General features: G+C 38.8%; 1 protein-coding gene across 1 annotated transcript in view; it reads right to left on the bottom strand.

The window, feature by feature from the left end:
* Positions 1–18,332, bottom strand: part of DDX43 (DEAD-box helicase 43) — a 1,089,992-nt gene that overhangs the window by 594,916 nt on the left and 476,744 nt on the right. Inside the window, exon 9 of the mRNA XM_053712000.1 lies at positions 4,586–4,696. Within this exon, the coding sequence (XP_053567975.1) occupies positions 4,586–4,696 (111 nt within the window). The remainder of the gene's footprint in view (positions 1–4,585; positions 4,697–18,332) is intronic.

Below are 18,332 nucleotides of genomic sequence, written 5' to 3'. Positions count from 1 at the left end.
CAATATCCAAAGTAATTAACACTTCTTTTAATAAAGAACGCATATACTCTATTTTAAATAAATAAGTAGATTTGTCAGTGTCAATATCTGAGGAATGATCTTCTGTTTCAGATAGATCCTCATCAGAAGAGGATGAATTATTATGTTGTTGGTCATTTGAAATTTCATCAGCTAAATGAGAACTTTTAAAAGACCTTTTACGTTTATTAGAAGGTGGAAATGCAGACAAAGCCTTCATAATAGATTCAGAAACAAATTCTTTGAAATTTACAGGTATATCATGCACATTAGAAGTTGAAGGAACTGCAACTGGCAATGTACTATTACTGATAGAAAAACTATCTGCATGTAAAAGTTTATCATGGCAACTATTACAAATGACATTCGGTGGAATAATTTCTACAATTTTGCAACAAATGCACTTAGCTTTGGTAGAACCGACATCAGGCAGCAATGTTCCAGCAGAAACTTCAGAGACAGGATCGGATTGGGACATCTTGCTCAATGTAAAAGAAAAAACAACATATAAAGCAAAATGATCTATTTCCTTAAATGACAGTTTCAGGAATGGGAAAAAATGCAAAAGCATAGGCCTCTTGATAGAAGAAAGCAGGAGGCAAACATGAATAGGGTAATGAAATAATGAAAAAATTGGCGCCAAGTATGACACACAACGTAACGTAAACTTTTTTGGCGCCAAAAATGACCGGAAATGACACACTTGCGTCACTAATGACGCCGTCGTGTGAAAGGTCTCGACGTCACGTATGACGCCGGAAATGACGAAGTTGCGTCAAAAAACGTAATTTCCCGCGCCAAAAAAGTTTGCGCCAAAAATGACGCAATAAAGTCTAACATTTGACGCACCCGCAGGCCTAATACCCGCAAATGCAAAATTTGTCAAAATTGAAAAAGACTTAACCCCAGGTAAGAAACAAATTTCTTAAAGTGTTTATATTCCCAAATATGAAACTGACAGTCTGCAGAAGGAAATACATGAACCTGACTCATGGCAAATATAAGTACAATACATATATTTAGAACTTTATATAAATTGCATAAAGTGCCAAACCATAGCTGAGAGTGTCTTAAGTAATAAAAACATACTTACCAAAAGACACCCATCCACAAATAGCAGATAGCCAAACCAGTACTAAAACAGTTCTTTAGTAGAGGTAATGGTAAATTTGAGAGTATATCGTCGATCTGAAAAGGGAGGTAGGAGATGAATCTCTACGACCGATAACAGAGAACCCATGAAAAAGACCCCCGTTAGGGAAATCATCGTATTCAATAGGTGATACTCCCTTCACGTCCCTCTGACATTCGCTGTACTCTGAGAGGAATCAGGCTTCAACAATGCTGAGAAGCGCATATCAACGTAGAAATCTTAGCACAAACTTACTTCACCACCTCCATAGGAGGCAAAGTTTGTAAAACTGAATTGTGGGTGTGGTGAGGGGTGTATTTATAGGCATTTTGAGGTTTGGGAAACTTTGCCCCTCCTGGTAGGATTGTATATCCCATATGTCACTAGCTCATGGACTCTTGCCAATTACATGAAAGAAACATCAGTACACACCGGCACTGCATAGTATTTATCCAGTCTACACAATTTCTCTGGTACTGCAATTGTGTCACAGTCATTCAGAGCAGCTAACACCTCCCCAAGCAATACACAGAGGTTCTCAAGCTTAAATTTAAAAGTAGAAATATCTGAATCAGGTTTCCCCGAATCAGAAATGTCACCCACAGACTGAAGCTCTCCTTCCTCAGCTTCTACATATTGTGACGCAGTATCAGACATGGGCCTTAAGGCATCTGCGCGCTCTGTACTACGTCTAACCCCAGAGCTATCGCGCTTTCCTCTGAATTCAGGCAGTCTGGCTAATACCGCTGACAGGGTATTATCCATGATTGCCGCCATGTCCTGCAAAGTAATCGCTATGGGCGTCTTTGATGTACTTGGCGCCATTTTAGCGTGAGTCCCTTGAGCGGGAGTCAAAGGGTCTGAAACGTGGGGAGAGTTAGTCGGCATAACTTCCCCCTCGCCAGAATCCTCTGGTGATAAATTTTTTAAAGATAAAAGCTGATCTTTATTGTTTAAAGTGAAATCAATACATTTAGTACACATTCTCATATGGGATTCCACCATGGCTTTTAAACATAATGAACAAGGAGTTTCCTCTATGTCAGACATGTTTATACAGACTAGCAATGAGACTAGCAAGCTTGGAAAACACTTTACATCAAGTTAAACAAGCAATATAAAAAACGTTACTGTGCCTTTAAGGGAAGCAAATTTTGCTAAAATTTGAAATAACAGTGAAAAAAGGCAGTTAAACTAACGAAATTTTTACAGTGTATGTAACAAGTTAGCAGAGCATTGCACCCACTTGCAAATGGATGATTAACCCCTTAATACAAAAAACGGATTAACAAATTGAAAAAAAACGTTTTTTAAACAGTCACAACAACTGCCATAGCTCCACTGTGGCTTTACCTTCCTCAATATAAGACTTTAGAAGCCTTTTGAGCCCCTTCAGAGATGTCCTAAAGCATGCAGGGGACTGCTGAGGGAAGCTGAATGTCTCTGTCTGTAATTTTAACTGCGCAAAAAAAGCGCTAAAATAGGCCCCTCCCACTCATATTACAACAGTGGAAAGCCTCAGGAAACTGTTTCTAGGCAAAAATCAAGCCAGCCATGTGAAAAAAAACTAGGCCCCAATAAGTTTTATCACCAAAGCATATATAAAAACGATTAAACATACCAGCAAACGTTTTATATTGCACATTAATCAGAGTATATACCTCTGATAGCAAGCCTGATACTAGTCGCTATTAAATCACTGTATTTAGGCTTAACTTACATTAATCCGGTATCAGCAGCTTTTTTCTAGCAAATTCCATCCCTAGAAAAACTTAAACTGCACATACCTTATTGCAGGATAACCTGCACGCCATTCTCCCTCTGAAGTTACCTCACTCCTCAGACATATGTGAGAACAGCAGTGGATCTTAGTTACTTCTGCTAAGATCATAGAAAAACGCAGGCAGATTCTTCTTCTTTTTAATGCTGCCTGAGATAAAATAGTACAACTCGGGTACCATTTAAAAACAATAAACTTTTGATTGAAGAAAAAACTAACTATATTACACCACTTTCCTCTTACTACCTCCAGCTATGTTGAGAGTTTGCAAGAGAATGACTGGATATGGCAGTTAGGGGAGGAGCTATATAGCAGCTCTGCTGTGGGTGATCCTCTTGCAACTTCCTGTTGGGAAGGAGAATATCCCACAATTAATGGATGATCCGTGGACTGGATACACCTTACAAGAGAAAACCACATTAACCACCCTTCCTGCTCCAACTAGGAGCGCCCAAATAACGGTGTCCAAAAGCTGCACATTTTGTTACGCCCACCCCCACCAGAGGATATTACAAATTCATTTTCCTTTACCCTGTACATAGATTATGGTCCCATAATTTAGGTAACAAACCATTAGAGGAGATCAGGGGGACTCTGAGACTTACCCATCAGAAGTTCCACGCCTGACAGTGAATCCTCCATCTGACAGTAACCTATGGTACAAAGGAAAATCAGTGTACCTAACACTGTTTGCCTGAAATGGAGGATAGCAAAGGTACACTTGAAGGAGGCATGGGAAACTTACCTGTAACATCCAGAGGCTAACATTAACCACAACTCTTAAAAAAAACACCTCTCTCTGCCAACCTCCATCACATGAGGCAAATAACTTCTGGGAGAGTAGGGGAAGTGGGAGGGATATTTCAATGTGCTGTTTGAGGAGTAGTTGCCTTCTCCTGGTTGCCAGGTGAAGTATTTCCAATTTGTTGTGAATGTTTTAAAGGACCCCAACTGCCATTAGAAGGACATATATCACATTTATTTGATTATTATACTATAAACCAGGCATGCCTTAAATTTTTCCCCACAAATAGCCAGTCACAGATTGTACTAAGAGCCAGTCACATTATAGATACACTTATGTTAGAGAGAGCACCTCAAAATAATAGTTAACATTTGCTGTACATACTGTTCAAATTTACTAGAAACATAAATGCTTTAAACATTACACATGTGCTACTGCTAAGATGTGTGTAAAGCTTGAAACATTGTCTCTTTAAATGGAGTCCCATTTATGTCATTAATTGAAAGCCTTTTTGCTAGATGTGCAGCTGGAAATTAAAAGAATAGTCTAGTCAAAATTAAACTTCCACAATTCAGATAGAGCATTTAGACATCAATCAGTAAGAGCTAACCAAGTGCTGAACCAAAAATGTCACGGCTCCTAAGCTTATATTCTTCCTTTTTCAAATAAAGATAACAAGCAAACAAAGAAAAATTGATAATATGAGTAAATTAGAAAGGTGCTTAAAATTGCATGCTCTAGCTGAAATCATGAAAGTTTAATTTTGACTAGACTATCCCTTTAACTATTTTTGGTTTTATTTCTATTTGCCATTGCATTGTCTTTTCAATACAGTTAATATCCCACTTTCTATAACATGATATCAGCAAATAATCAGAAGTAATCTACTTTAAATCTCTTAATGCCATACCTCTCAAATCCTTTATATTTGTATTTTGAACACTCCTCCTTTACTTGAAGGGCTAATTCACGAGTTGGAGCAAGGACCAACATTCCAGGACCATCACGTTGATTTCTTGGACTGTGTAGGAAGAAAACAAAGATTTAAACCATGTAATCCCTGAGACATCTGGTGGTATTTCTTTGTGTAATTAATTTACAGGTTGCATTACCTAAGACTTATTAGAAAGCACTATGTTTGAAGGTGTTGAATTATAAAAAATATCATCAGATAAAGTATACCAATTTTTTTTACTGTTTCTGCCCCCCCTCAAAAACATGCCACCCACTTTCCTAACCCAAAAAAGTATTCCACCAAATTACATTGTGTGATATACACCAATTACCTAAATTAGTTTCTCATTTTCATACATTAGGTACACTAGAAAAATAGTCAATGATAGCCTCTGTTGAATTTGCACATGCTGCTTGTTATTCATCGAACCTACAGAGCACTGCTATTTCATAATACAAATATATATTTCCCTTATATAGCCACAGCAGGTTGTAACTAGCATTTTATAGTATATATTCTCTCTCCAAAATCAATAATATATATATATATATATATATATATATTTTTTTTTTTTTTATTTTTTTTTTTTCCAAACAATGTGCACTCCGGATTTCATATTGTTTGCCTTGGGTGCTGTTCAAAGAACATAGAACAGAGAACAGAAAAGCACTCCAAAGGTCTTGCCAAGAATAGTCACTTTATTAGTGAACGTTTTCGGGTCACAAACGACCCGTCCTCAGACTTACAAAGACTATTATGTTAACCCACCACCCGTGTTATCTATACAACAAACATCATCACAGTCTTTTCAGTGGACACGCCCCCAACCATTGGGGAAGCGATCGCCCGAGGCAACGTGTAAAAAAGACAGAATACGTAGAAAACTTAATATCCTAAAACAGCATGTTAGCAAATGTGGAATCTCAATACAAGGACGCCACTAATACTATGTGATGTTGCGATAGATTACCCGACAGATCCGAGCAGTCAGAGAGTCCAAAATGTGGACATTATGTGGTAACCATAGTAACCAACGAAAGTAGACCCGCTACTGGAAATAGTAGAATCGGGTCAGACTGAATGAGCGGTCTAAACTGACAAATAGTGAAACAAGGTGTTTCACTCCAAAAGCATGCACTTATAGCACTCTATAGCCCAGACTAGAAGGCTGAACTTAACGGTTAGAGTTAAAATATAACTTTTATTGTTTTAAAATTAAAATTTGATATCACACAAAAAACACACTCAAATAGTTAAAAACCAAATGGTAGATAGAACTGACAAATAATATATTAATGTGATGTCAAGTATCTGACATCAGATTAGTGGATATAATTCCAATGTTTGGTTATCTGTATAGACAATTATCAATATAACCGTGTTACAGAGTCAATAAGATGTAATTTGTTTTAGTACCTTATAGATCACACTTATTGATCAATGCATTGTATTGGTTCTTTCCCTATGAGTAATATGTGTGTGGTTATACCAGATATATCACTATCTTAAGGGGATGTGCTTGTAACTAGACTAGTAACAATGTACCAATCAATTCTGTGGTCTGTATAATACAGGGTCAGATTAAGTAATATAATTGATTGCTGTCTGTAACTTGATTAATATATATTTAATTATTATAATATTATCATATGCTGGGTGACCAAGTATTGCTGCACGGGAAATCACACAATCGTGATATTGAGTGAAGGTAATATCCGTAGATTATGACAGTACTTAGGACACAAATATAATAGTTGATGTATTATTATTAGGACGTCTTAATTGTGACAGTTCATGAACTGATTTTCCATTAATAACTGTTGTTCTCCAGTTGTCAGTAATGTCCTTCAGGCTGGATTAATAACACTGTATGTCTTCAGTTAAGGTTCTAAGATTAATGTGCATAAAGTGATTGTTCAAGTTCCACTCCTACAGTTTATATCACTATGTCAGTATTGCTGTGATTAGAATACCACCTAGGAGATTTAGGGAGTTAATGCACATGAAGAGTATTACCCACTTCTCACTCTCTAGGTTTAATGTAGGAGTTAATATACCTGAGGTTTACCTGAGGGTAAATACTGTTATTAGCTTCAAAGGAGTGTTAAAGATTAGTGCATATAAAGTTGATTATTTCTGTTTTAAAGTAATAGTATTCTTGTCAGGAGCAATATAATTTACTTGTATGTACTGCATCAATACACAAGTGGGATATCCTGATATTTATTCCCCTAGAGTAACAGGTGTATTATCACCTCATAGGTATGAGAAAGTACTACTTAGTATCATGTTATCTGTTGTAATTAGTGCTAACAATTTCGGTATAAATTCTCCAGAATACGGTAACCAATATTCTTTTAAGTTGTTACAGCTATAATTTTAAATGCGATTCAGTTGATACATGAAATATTCCCATTACTGGTTCCCTTGTTTGAATACTTGTACTTCAATTGTATACTTAAATCCGTTATTGCTACAGTTATAATTTAGTTAGTACAGGATGTTATAATGTATCAAATACATCCTCTAATAATATATAGTGTGCAAATACGGATACAGATTGGCCAATGGCCACCACAGTTAGGATTCTAAATTATTTGTTTGAATTGTCAACAGTTAAACATTGGATTCAACGTCGTTCTATCTAAACATTAAATTAAAAGATTTTCTCCTCCCAACTACTCTGACATGTTTCGCCCTTTCCGGGCTTTCTCAAAGGCAGCGAGTGGCCCGGTGTTTGCATATTTACGTGTTCCGGTAACCGGAAGTCCCGCCTCCTTATGTTAAAGGGCCACTGTAAGTAAATATTTTCTATGCCTGTTACTAACTAACTACCCCAAATACGCTTTTTATCAATAGCATTTCATTAACATATCTCTACCGTATATCAGAAATCTTGTCTGCAAATTTGTTTTCCAAACCCAGTCCGCGGGTATACTTTGCTCTGTACCAATCCGTTTACAATACCTAGGTTTCAAAATGGCGCTTTAAACACAAAGTTATTGGTTTAAGTATTTTGAACACTCAGTGCTGAAAATAGTGGGCAGGATAACGTGACATCATCAGCGAATAAAAGATATAACTTTTAGAACGTTATGAAACTTCGTTTTGGAGAAAATATAGGTCAGTAGGTTTTAATTAATGTTTATTAACTTTAATATGTTAGTTGTTTAGCTTAAACATTATAACAGAAAGTAATCCTTTAAGGATTGGATTAAGTAGCTGTCACTCACCTCTCGTGTCTTGATCTAAAGGTGGTATATACCTGATAATGTTTCCCTCAAATTCAATAGAAAGACAATACAATCGATTCTAGTTCTGGTATATTATTATTCGTATATAGAGTATAATTATTGAGTTAGTTGATCCCATTCATGATTTTTAGTATTACAAATTAGCGCAAATTATCACATTTAGAATGTTGTGAATTTTATTTTTGTTTTATTATATTCAGTATATTATAAATTCAATTTAAAGGATGTCCAAGTGTTAGATTTATTGTTCAAATTTATGTGATTTTGATGTCACTGAATAATGGGGGAATATTGTTGGTCTTATCATGCTATATTGGCAGTAAATCGTTTCCTTCATTATTGATAACGTAATAGGAGATAATGAAATCTTCTTATATATGTTATGTGTTTACCTTAGTAATTGCCTAAATCTTTCTTTATCAATCTTTGTTAATATATATATATATATATATATATATATATATATAAAACAGAATTTATGTTTACCTGATAAATTACTTTCTCCAACGGTGTGTCCGGTCCACGGCGTCATCCTTACTTGTGGGATATTCTCTTCCCCAACAGGAAATGGCAAAGAGCCCAGCAAAGCTGGTCACATGATCCCTCCTAGGCTCCGCCTACCCCAGTCATTCGACCGACGTTAAGGAGGAATATTTGCATAGGAGAAACCATATGGTACCGTGGTGACTGTAGTTAAAGAAAATAAATTATCAGACCTGATTAAAAAAACCAGGGCGGGCCGTGGACCGGACACACCGTTGGAGAAAGTAATTTATCAGGTAAACATAAATTCTGTTTTCTCCAACATAGGTGTGTCCGGTCCACGGCGTCATCCTTACTTGTGGGAACCAATACCAAAGCTTTAGGACACGGATGAAGGGAGGGAGCAAATCAGGTCACCTAAATGGAAGGCACCACGGCTTGCAAAACCTTTCTCCCAAAAATAGCCTCAGAAGAAGCAAAAGTATCAAATTTGTAAAATTTAGAAAAAGTGTGCAGTGAAGACCAAGTCGCTGCCTTACATATCTGATCAACAGAAGCCTCGTTCTTGAAGGCCCATGTGGAAGCCACAGCCCTAGTGGAGTGAGCTGTGATTCTTTCAGGAGACTGCCGTCCGGCAGTCTCATAAGCCAATCGGATAATGCTTTTAATCCAGAAGGAGAGAGAGGTAGAAGTTGCTTTTTGACCTCTCCGTTTACCAGAATAAACAACAAACAAAGACAAAGTTTGTCTGAAATCCTTAGTAGCTGCTAAGTAAAATTTGAGAGCACGAACTACATCCAAGTTGTGCAACAAACGTTCCTTCTTTGAAACTGGATTAGGACACAAAGAAGGCACAACTATCTCCTGGTTAATGTTTTTGTTAGAAACAACTTTTGGAAGAAAACCAGGTTTAGTACGCAAAACCACCTTATCTGCATGGAACACCAGATAAGGAGAAGAACACTGCAGAGCAGATAATTCTGAAACTCTTCTAGCAGAAGAAATTGCAACCAAAAACAAAACTTTCCAAGATAATAACTTAATATCAACGGAATGTAAGGGTTCAAACGGAACCCCCTGAAGAACTGAAAGAACTAGGTTGAGACTCCAAGGAGGAGTCAAAATTTTGTAAACAGGCTTGATTCTAACCAGAGCCTGAACAAAGGCTAGAACATCTGGCACAGCTGCCAGCTTTTTGTGAAGTAACACAGACAAGGCAGAAATCTGTCCCATCAAGGAACTTGCAGATAATCCTTTTTCCAATCCTTCTCGAAGGAAGGATAGACTCTTAGGAATCTTAACCTTGTCCCAAGGGAATCCTGCAGATTCACACCAACAGATATACCAAATTATGTGGTAATTTTTCTGGTTACAGGCTTTCAGGCCTGAACAAGAGTATTAATAACAGAATCTGAGAACCCTCGCTTTGATAAGATCAAGCGTTCAATCTCCAAGCAGTCAGCTGGAGTGGGTCGAACGGACCTAGAACAAGAAGGTCTCGTCTCAAAGGTAGCTTCCATGGTGGAGCCGATGACATATTCACCAGATCTGCATACCAAGTCCTGCGTGGCCACGCAGGAGCTATCAAAATCACCGACGCCCTCTCCTGATTGATCCTGGCTACCAGCCTGGGGATGAGAGGAAACGGCGGGAACACATAAGCTAGTTTGAAGGTCCAAGGTGCTACTAGTGCATCCACTAGAGCCGCCTTGGGATCCCTGGATCTGTACCCGTAGTAAGGAACTCTGAAGTTCTGACGAGAGGCCATCAGATCCATGTCTGGAATGCCCCACGGTTGAGTGACTTGGGCAAAGATTTCCGGATGGAGTACCCACTCCCCCGGATGCAATGTCTGACGACTCAGAAAATCCGCTTCCCAATTTTCCACTCCTGGGATGTGGATAGCAGACAGGTGGCAGGAGTGAGACTCCGCCCATAGAATGATTTTGGTCACTTCTTCCATCGCTAGGGAACTCCTTGTTCCCCCCTGATGGTTGATGTATGAACTTGGCCCTCGCTAGCTGAGGCCAAGCTTTGAGAGCATTGAATATCGCTCTCAGTTCCAGAATATTTATCGGTAGAAGAGATTCTACCCGAGACCAAAGACCCTGAGCTTTCAGGGATCCCCAGACCGCGCCCCAGCCCATCAGACTGGCGTCGGTCGTGACAATGACCCACTCTGGTCTGCGGAAGGTCATCCCTTGTGACAGGTTGTCCAGGGACAGCCACCAACGGAATGAGTCTCTGGTCCTCTGATTTACTTGTATCTTCGGAGACAAGTCTGAATAGTCCCCATTCCACTGACTGAGCATGAACAGTTGTAATGGTCTTAGATGAATGCGCACAAAAGGAACTATGTCCATTGCCGCTACCATCAAACCTATCACTTCCATGCACTGCGCTATGGAAGGAAGAGGAACGGAATGAAGTATCCGACAAGAGTCTAGAAGTTTTGTTTTTCTGGCTTCTGTCAGAAAAATCCTCATTTCTAAGGAGTCTATTATAGTTCCCAAGAAGGGAACCCTCGTTGACGGAGATAGAGAACTCTTTTCCACGTTCACTTTCCATCCGTGAGATCTGAGAAAGGCCAGGACAATGTCCGTGTGAGCCTTTACTTGAGGAAGGGACGACGCTCGAATCAGAATGTCGTCCAAGTAAGGTACTACAGCAATGCCCCTTGGTCTTAGCACCGCCAGAAGGGACCCTAGTACCTATGAGAAAATCCTAGGAGCAGTGGCTAATCCGAAAGAAAACGCCACGAACTGGAAATGCTTGTCCAGGAATGCAAACCTTAGGAACCGATGATGTTCCTTGTGGATAGGAATATGTAGATACGCATCCTTGAAATCCACCTTGGTCATGAATTGAGCTTCCTGGATGGAAGGAAGAAGTGTTCGAATGGTTTCCATCTTGAACGATGGAACCTTGAGAAACTTGTTCAAGATCTTGAGATCTAAGATTGGTCTGAACGTTCCCTCTTTTTTGGGAACTATGAACAGATTGGAGTAGAACCCCATCCCTTGTTCTCCTAATGGAACAGGATGAATCACTCCCATTTTTAGCAGGTCTTCTACCCAATGTAAGAATGCCTGTCTTCTTATGTGGTCTGAAGACAACTGAGACCTGTGGAACCTCCCCCTTGGAGGAAGCCCCTTGAACTCCAGAGAATAACCTTGGGAGACTATTTCTAGCGCCCAAGGATCCAGAACATCTCTTGCCCAAGCCTGAGCGAAGAGAGAGAGTCTGCCCCCCACCAGATCCGGTCCCGGATTGGGGGCCCGCATTTCATGCTGTCTTGGTAGCAGTGGCAGGTTTCCTGGCCTGCTTTCCTTTGTTCCAGCCTTGCATAGGTCTCCAGGCTGGATTGGCTTGAGAAGTATTACCTTCCTGCTTAGAGGACGTAGCCCTTGGGGCTGATCCGTTTCTGCGAAAGGGACGAAACTTAGGTTTATTTTTGGTCTTGAAAAGACCTATCCTGAGGAAGGGCGTGGCCCTTGCCCCCAGTGATATCAGAGATAATCTCTTTCAAGTCAGGGCCAAAGAGTGTTTTCCCCTTGAAAGGAATGTCAAGCAATTTGTTCTTGGAAGACGCATCCGCTGCCCAAGATTTTAACCAAAGCGCTCTGCGCCACAATAGCAAACCCAGAATTTTTTCGCCGCTAACCTAGCCAATTGCAAGGTGGCGTCTAGGTTGAAAGAATTAGCCAATTTAAGAGCACGAATTCTGTCCATAATCTCCTCATAAGAAGAAGAATTACTAATAATCGCCTTTCCTAGCTCATCAAACTAGAAACACGCGGCTGCAGTGACAGGGACAATGCATGCAATTGGTTGTAGAAGGGAACCTTGCTGAACAAACATCTTTTTTAGCAGACCTTCTAATTTTTTATCCATAGGATCTTGGAAAGCACAACTATCTTCTATGGGTATAGTGGCGCGCTTGTGTAGAGTAGAAACCGCCCCCTCGACCTTGGGGACTGTCTGCCATCAGTCCTTTCTGGGGTCGACTATAGGAAAACAATTTTATAAATATGGGGGGAGGTACTAAAGGTATACCGGGCCTGTCCCATTCTTTACTAACAATGTACGCCACCCGCTTGGATATAGGAAAAGCTTCGGGGGGCCCCGGGGCCTCTAAGAACTTTTCCATTTTACATAGTGGTTCTGGAATGACCAGATAATCACAATCATCCAAATTGGATAACACCTCCTTAAGCAGAGCGCGGAGATGTTCCAACTTAAATTTAAAAGTAATCACATCAGGTTCAGCTTGTTGAGAAATGTTTCCTGAATCTGAAATTTCTCCCTCAGACAAAACCTCCCTGGCCCCCTCAGACTGGTGTAGGGGCCCTTCAGAAACCATATCATCAGCGTTCTCATGCTCTACAGAATTTTCTAAAACAGAGCAGTCGCGCTTTCGCTGATAAGTGGGCATATTGGCTAAAATGTTTTTGATAGAATTATCCATTACAGCCGTTAAATGTTGCATAGTAAGGAGTATTGGCGCACTAGATGTACTAGGGGCCTCCTGTATGGGCAAGACTGGTGTAGACGAAGGAGGGGATGATGCAGTACCATGCTTACTCCCCTCACTTGAGGAATCATCTTGGGCATCATTTTTACTAAATTTTTTTATGACATAAAATACATATAGTTAAATGAGAAGGAACCTTGGTTTCCCCACAGTCAGAACACAATCTATCTGGTAGTTCAGACATGTTAAACAGGCATAAACTTGATAACAAAGCACAAAAAACGTTTTAAAATAAAACCGTTACTGTCACTTTAAATTTTAAACTAAACACACTTTATTACTGCAATTGCGAAAAAGTATGAAGGAATTGTTCAAAATTCACCAAAATTTCACCACAGTGTCTTAAAGCCTTAAAAGTATTGCACACCAAATTTGGAAGCTTTAACCCTTAAAATAACGGAACCGGAGCCGTTTTTATATTTAACCCCTTTACAGTCCCTGGAATCTGCTTTGCTGAGACCCAACCAAGCCCAAAGGGGAATACGATACCAAATGATGCCTTCAGAAAGACTTTTCTATGTATCAGAGCTCCACACACATGCAGCTGCATGCCATGCTGTCCTCAAAAACAAGTGCGCCATACCGGCGCGAAAATGAGGCTCTGACTATGATTAGGGAAAGCCCCTAAAGAATAAGGTGTCTAAAACAGTGCCTGCCGATATAATCATATCAAAATACCCAGAATAAATGATTCCTCAAGGCTAAATATGTGTTAATAATGAATCGATTTAGCCCAGAAAAAGTCTACAGTCTTAATAAGCCCTTGTGAAGCCCTTATTTACTATCTTAATAAACATGGCTTACCGGATCCCATAGGGAAAATGACAGCTTCCAGCATTACATCGTCTTGTTAGAATGTGTCATACCTCAAGCAGTAAGAGACTGCACACTGTTCCCCCAACTGAAGTTAATTGCTCTCAACAGTCCTGTGTGGAACAGCCATGGATTTTAGTTACGGTGCTAAAATCATTTTCCTCATACAAACAGAAATCTTCATCTCTTTTCTGTTTCTGAGTAAATAGTACATACCAGCACTATTTTAAAATAACAAACTCTTGATTGAATAATAAAAACTACAGTTAAACACTAAAAAACTCTAAGCCATCTCCGTGGAGATGTTGCCTGTACAACGGCAAAGAGAATGACTGGGGTAGGCGGAGCCTAGGAGGGATCATGTGACCAGCTTTGCTGGGCTCTTTGCCATTTCCTGTTGGGGAAGAGAATATCCCACAAGTAAGGATGACGCCGTGGACCGGACACACCTATGTTGGAGAAATATATATATATATATATAGTGGTTTATGTTTACCCATGTATTTATCTTTCTGTTATGATGGTCTTCTGGTAATTTGGTAACTTGGCCACCATATACTATATTTTTCTCTGATTCTATGTACATTCTGTATGGTTAGTATCCATCTTTAGTGATTCTTTATTGTATTAAGTCTAAAGTTGCATTATGTCTTCCACCAAATTAAAGTTTTAACACTATAAATGTGTGAGTGGGGAATTGGTGATAAATTATTAGAATTCTAAAAAATTTATAATCGTTGTGAATAGTGTGAAATAATATAAATAAAATTATTAAAATTAAAATAAAATTTAGGATCAAGTGAAAATAATATGAAATTGACAAAAAAGCGAAAATAGAATTTTTTATAGCAGTCAATTGCTAAACATCTATACTAGTGAATTTAAACTCAATTTTGTTGTGTTGAGGTCTATGTGACTTATTATCAATTTATATAGACAATGAAAGTGGCAAGAAAGTGTTCGTGAATGCAATATTACTTGTATTATCATCTTATAATTTATTGTGTATAATAAAATTTGTATCATCTAAAATAATAAGTGTGTGTTAATAACTTTAATAACATATTCTAGTCTATGTGTAATAGATTATGATTACAGTTAAGGTGGATATAACTGCATACTAAATCTGATAAGATATTGAACTAAACAGTTTGAAGATATATATTCAACATGTTTGGTTTGAAGTTTGTGTATTACTTTTTCTTTTTACTGTGGGCTGTTCATATGAGTTACGTTGTTTCTTACAGATGTTAATTACAGAAAGATATAGTAGATGTTTTGTTCATTCATGCCCTTGGGGGAAACTGTATTGAGTAGGTAAATCCATCTACTCTCTGCCTTCAGGAGTGCCGATTCTAGATCGCCTCCTCTTATTCCTAGACTGATTCTTTCTATACCCCAACATTTTAATTCCTCTTGGTTGGAATGATGGTATTGCAAGAAATGCATAGCCACACTCGTCAGTGCTTTACCATTTTCTAGGTCTTTTGTTGCGTTTTTAATGTTTCTCAGATGTTCCATTAATCTTGATCTTAGCTTACGTGTTGTCATTCTAACGTATAATAAATCACAGCTACAGCGTAGAGCATAAATAACTCCTTCAGTGTTGCAACTGATATATCTTTTGATGGTATGTCTTTTTCCAAATCTATCAGTTGCTTCAGTCATAGGTATCATATGTTTGCAAGTGCTGCAGTTTTCACATCTGTGTGACCCCGGTCTAAAAGCCGATTTGTTTTTCCTAGTTTGAAAATGACTATGGCTGACCATATCTTTTATATTTTTTGCCCGTCTAAAACCAATGGCTGGTTTTTCTCCCAGTTGAGATTTCCGTACTGGGTCAGTCATTAGTATATTCCAATGTTTGTTGATAATTCTCACTATTTCTGGAGTTTGATCACTGTAGGTGAGGATTAATCTCGGAGTTTGTGATTCTGTTTTATTTTTCTTATATAAGAATTCTCTGATTGGTGTGTAATGCTCTGTATTTTGCTTCTTTGATTTTTCTTTTGCTGTAACCTCGTTGAATTAGTCTGTAAATTCCTCTGCTCTAACTTTGAATGTTTGTTCATCCGAGCAATTTCTTCGAATTCTGAGGAATTCACCAACAGGTAGACTTTTGATGGTACCCGGTGCGTGTCCACTTGTCTTGTGCAATAAGCTGTGGGTGCTGTTCAAAGAATAAACATAGAACAGAAAAGCACTCCAAAGGTCTTGCCAAGAATAGTCACTTTATTAGTGAACGTTTTCGGGTCACGAACGACCCGTCCTCAGACTTACGAAGACTATTATGTTAACCCACCACCCGTGTTTTATCTATACAACAAACATCATCACGCTCTTCTCAGTGGACATGCCCCCAACCATTGGGGAAGCGATCGCCCGAGGCAACGTGTAAAAATGACAGAATACGTAGAAAACTTAATATCCTAAAACAGCATGTTAGCAAATGTGGAATCTCAATACAAGGACGCTACTAATACTATGTGATGTTGCGATAGATCCGAGCAGTCAGAGTCCAAAATGTGGACATTATGTGGTAACCATAGTAACCAACGAAAGTAGACCCGCTACTGGAAATAGTACAATCGGGTCAGACTGAATGAGCGGTCTGTCAGGGTTGCTAGGCAACCATAAACAAATACAGAAGCGTAGGGGTATATATGACACAATCGAATATCTTAAAAACGGGGAAACAGTGGACTGTGGAATTTCAATACAAGGAAGCTACTAATACTATGTAATGTTGCGATAGATTACCTGACAGATCCGAGCAGTCCAAAATGTGGACATTACGTGGTAACCATATTAACCAATGAAAATAGACCCGCTACCGGAAATAGTAGAATCGGGTCAAACTGAATGAGCGGTCTGTCAGGGTTGCTAGGCAACCATAAACAAATACAGAAGTGTAGGGTAATATATAACACAATCCAATAACTTAGAATGGGGAAACAACCAGAAACAGCAAATAGAGAATTGATGAAAAAACACCACTTTGGTTAGTAATTGTTAAAAAAAGGGAGGAAAATCCAGAAAGACAGACCCCTTATTTAGATAGAGCCCATAAAAAGATAGAATGCCGTAAGCCAAACAAGGAAACATGCAGAGTCCCAGTGCAATATTAGGCAGTGGAATACAGTCCCATATTATTTTAGAGAGTATAACAAAATAAAGAAACAAAATAAAGAAACAGTAAGCCAGATCATAGAAGAGAAGATCAAAGGAAAAGAATAAAAAAGTAAGAAAAAGAAGAAATATTATAAGTATCTGGTTTTAGAGGTCCTGGATTGTGGATCTCAAAATAGACACAAAGATATCTTAGACTGTATTATTACAGAAAGACCTGCCAGTCCAGGTGGGTATTTAGGCCCTTAGGTATAATTGTATCCAGGAGGAATGTCCATTAAGCCTCTCTTTGTAACAGTACTTTATTCATATCACCTCCTCTCAACATCGGTGGTACGTGGTCAATGATAGTATATTTAAGATCCGTGACACTATGTTGCTGTTCTTGAAAATGTCTGGCCACAGGCTGTTCTGAGGTGCCTTTTTTCAGTGCTGTCTGGATGGCAGAGCGATGGTTCGCCATCCGAGTTTGGAGATCGTCTGAGGTCTTACCCACATAGTATAACCCGCAATTACAGTGTAATAGATACACAATGTGTGTAGTAGTGCAGGTTAGACGAAATTTATGCTTGTAAGATGTGCGTCTGTGGGGATAGGTAAACGAAGAACTGGTAATAAGGCCTCCACATGTTATACATCCCAGGCATCTGAACACGCCTGGTTTCTTAATATCTAGCCATGTCGACTGCTTGTAACAGTGTGTCGGATCAGTTTTAATTAGAAGATCACGTAGAGATCTGTACCTCCTATACCCTATCCTAGGTGGTCTCATCTGTACAAGTGGTAATGTTCTGTCGGTATTTACAATCTCATAGTGCTTGTTTAATGTATCCGTAAGTAAAACCTTGTCGCTAGTATATGTTGTAACAAATGTCATCCTGCTGGGCTACGGATTTTTTTTTTCTTTGTCCGGTTCCGATAATACTTCTTCACACTGATTTGTCAGAAGTTTCTTGGGATAATTACGTGATTGGAAGCGATGTATCATCTCTCCCAATTGTTCATCATTTTTGTTGACTTCAGAATTGTTTCTTATAACCCTTAGAAGCTGCGATTTGGGTAATGCTTTTTTCAGTGCTGGAGGGTGACAACTCGTGAAATGCAAGCATGCATTTCTGTCCGTGTCTTTCCGGAATAATGTGGAGTGTATCTTCCCATCCTTCTTATACAGTCGGACGTCAAGAAAGTCAATCTGGGTCTTGTTGGCTTGCATCTTGAATTTTAGGGCTCTACTGATCGAATTTAGTTGTTGAAACCACTCATCCAATTTTTCTGCTGTACCAGACCAGATCATAAAGAGGTCGTCTATATACCTCTTAAAAAAAAAAAAAAAAAAAAAAAAAAAGAGTATTTCCTTCGATTGAAATAATGTGGTTTCAAATTCCTCAAAACATGTCATATAGAGATTGGCGTAAGATGGGGCCACGTTGGACCCCATCACCGTCCTCATCAATTGTAGGTAGTGTTCAAACCTAAAATAATTAGTTGA

Source organism: Bombina bombina, chromosome 4 (genome assembly GCF_027579735.1).
Source record: "Bombina bombina isolate aBomBom1 chromosome 4, aBomBom1.pri, whole genome shotgun sequence".
In the NCBI taxonomy this organism is placed as follows: Eukaryota; Metazoa; Chordata; class Amphibia; order Anura; family Bombinatoridae; genus Bombina; species Bombina bombina.
This window is presented reverse-complemented; position numbering and strand designations above follow the sequence as displayed.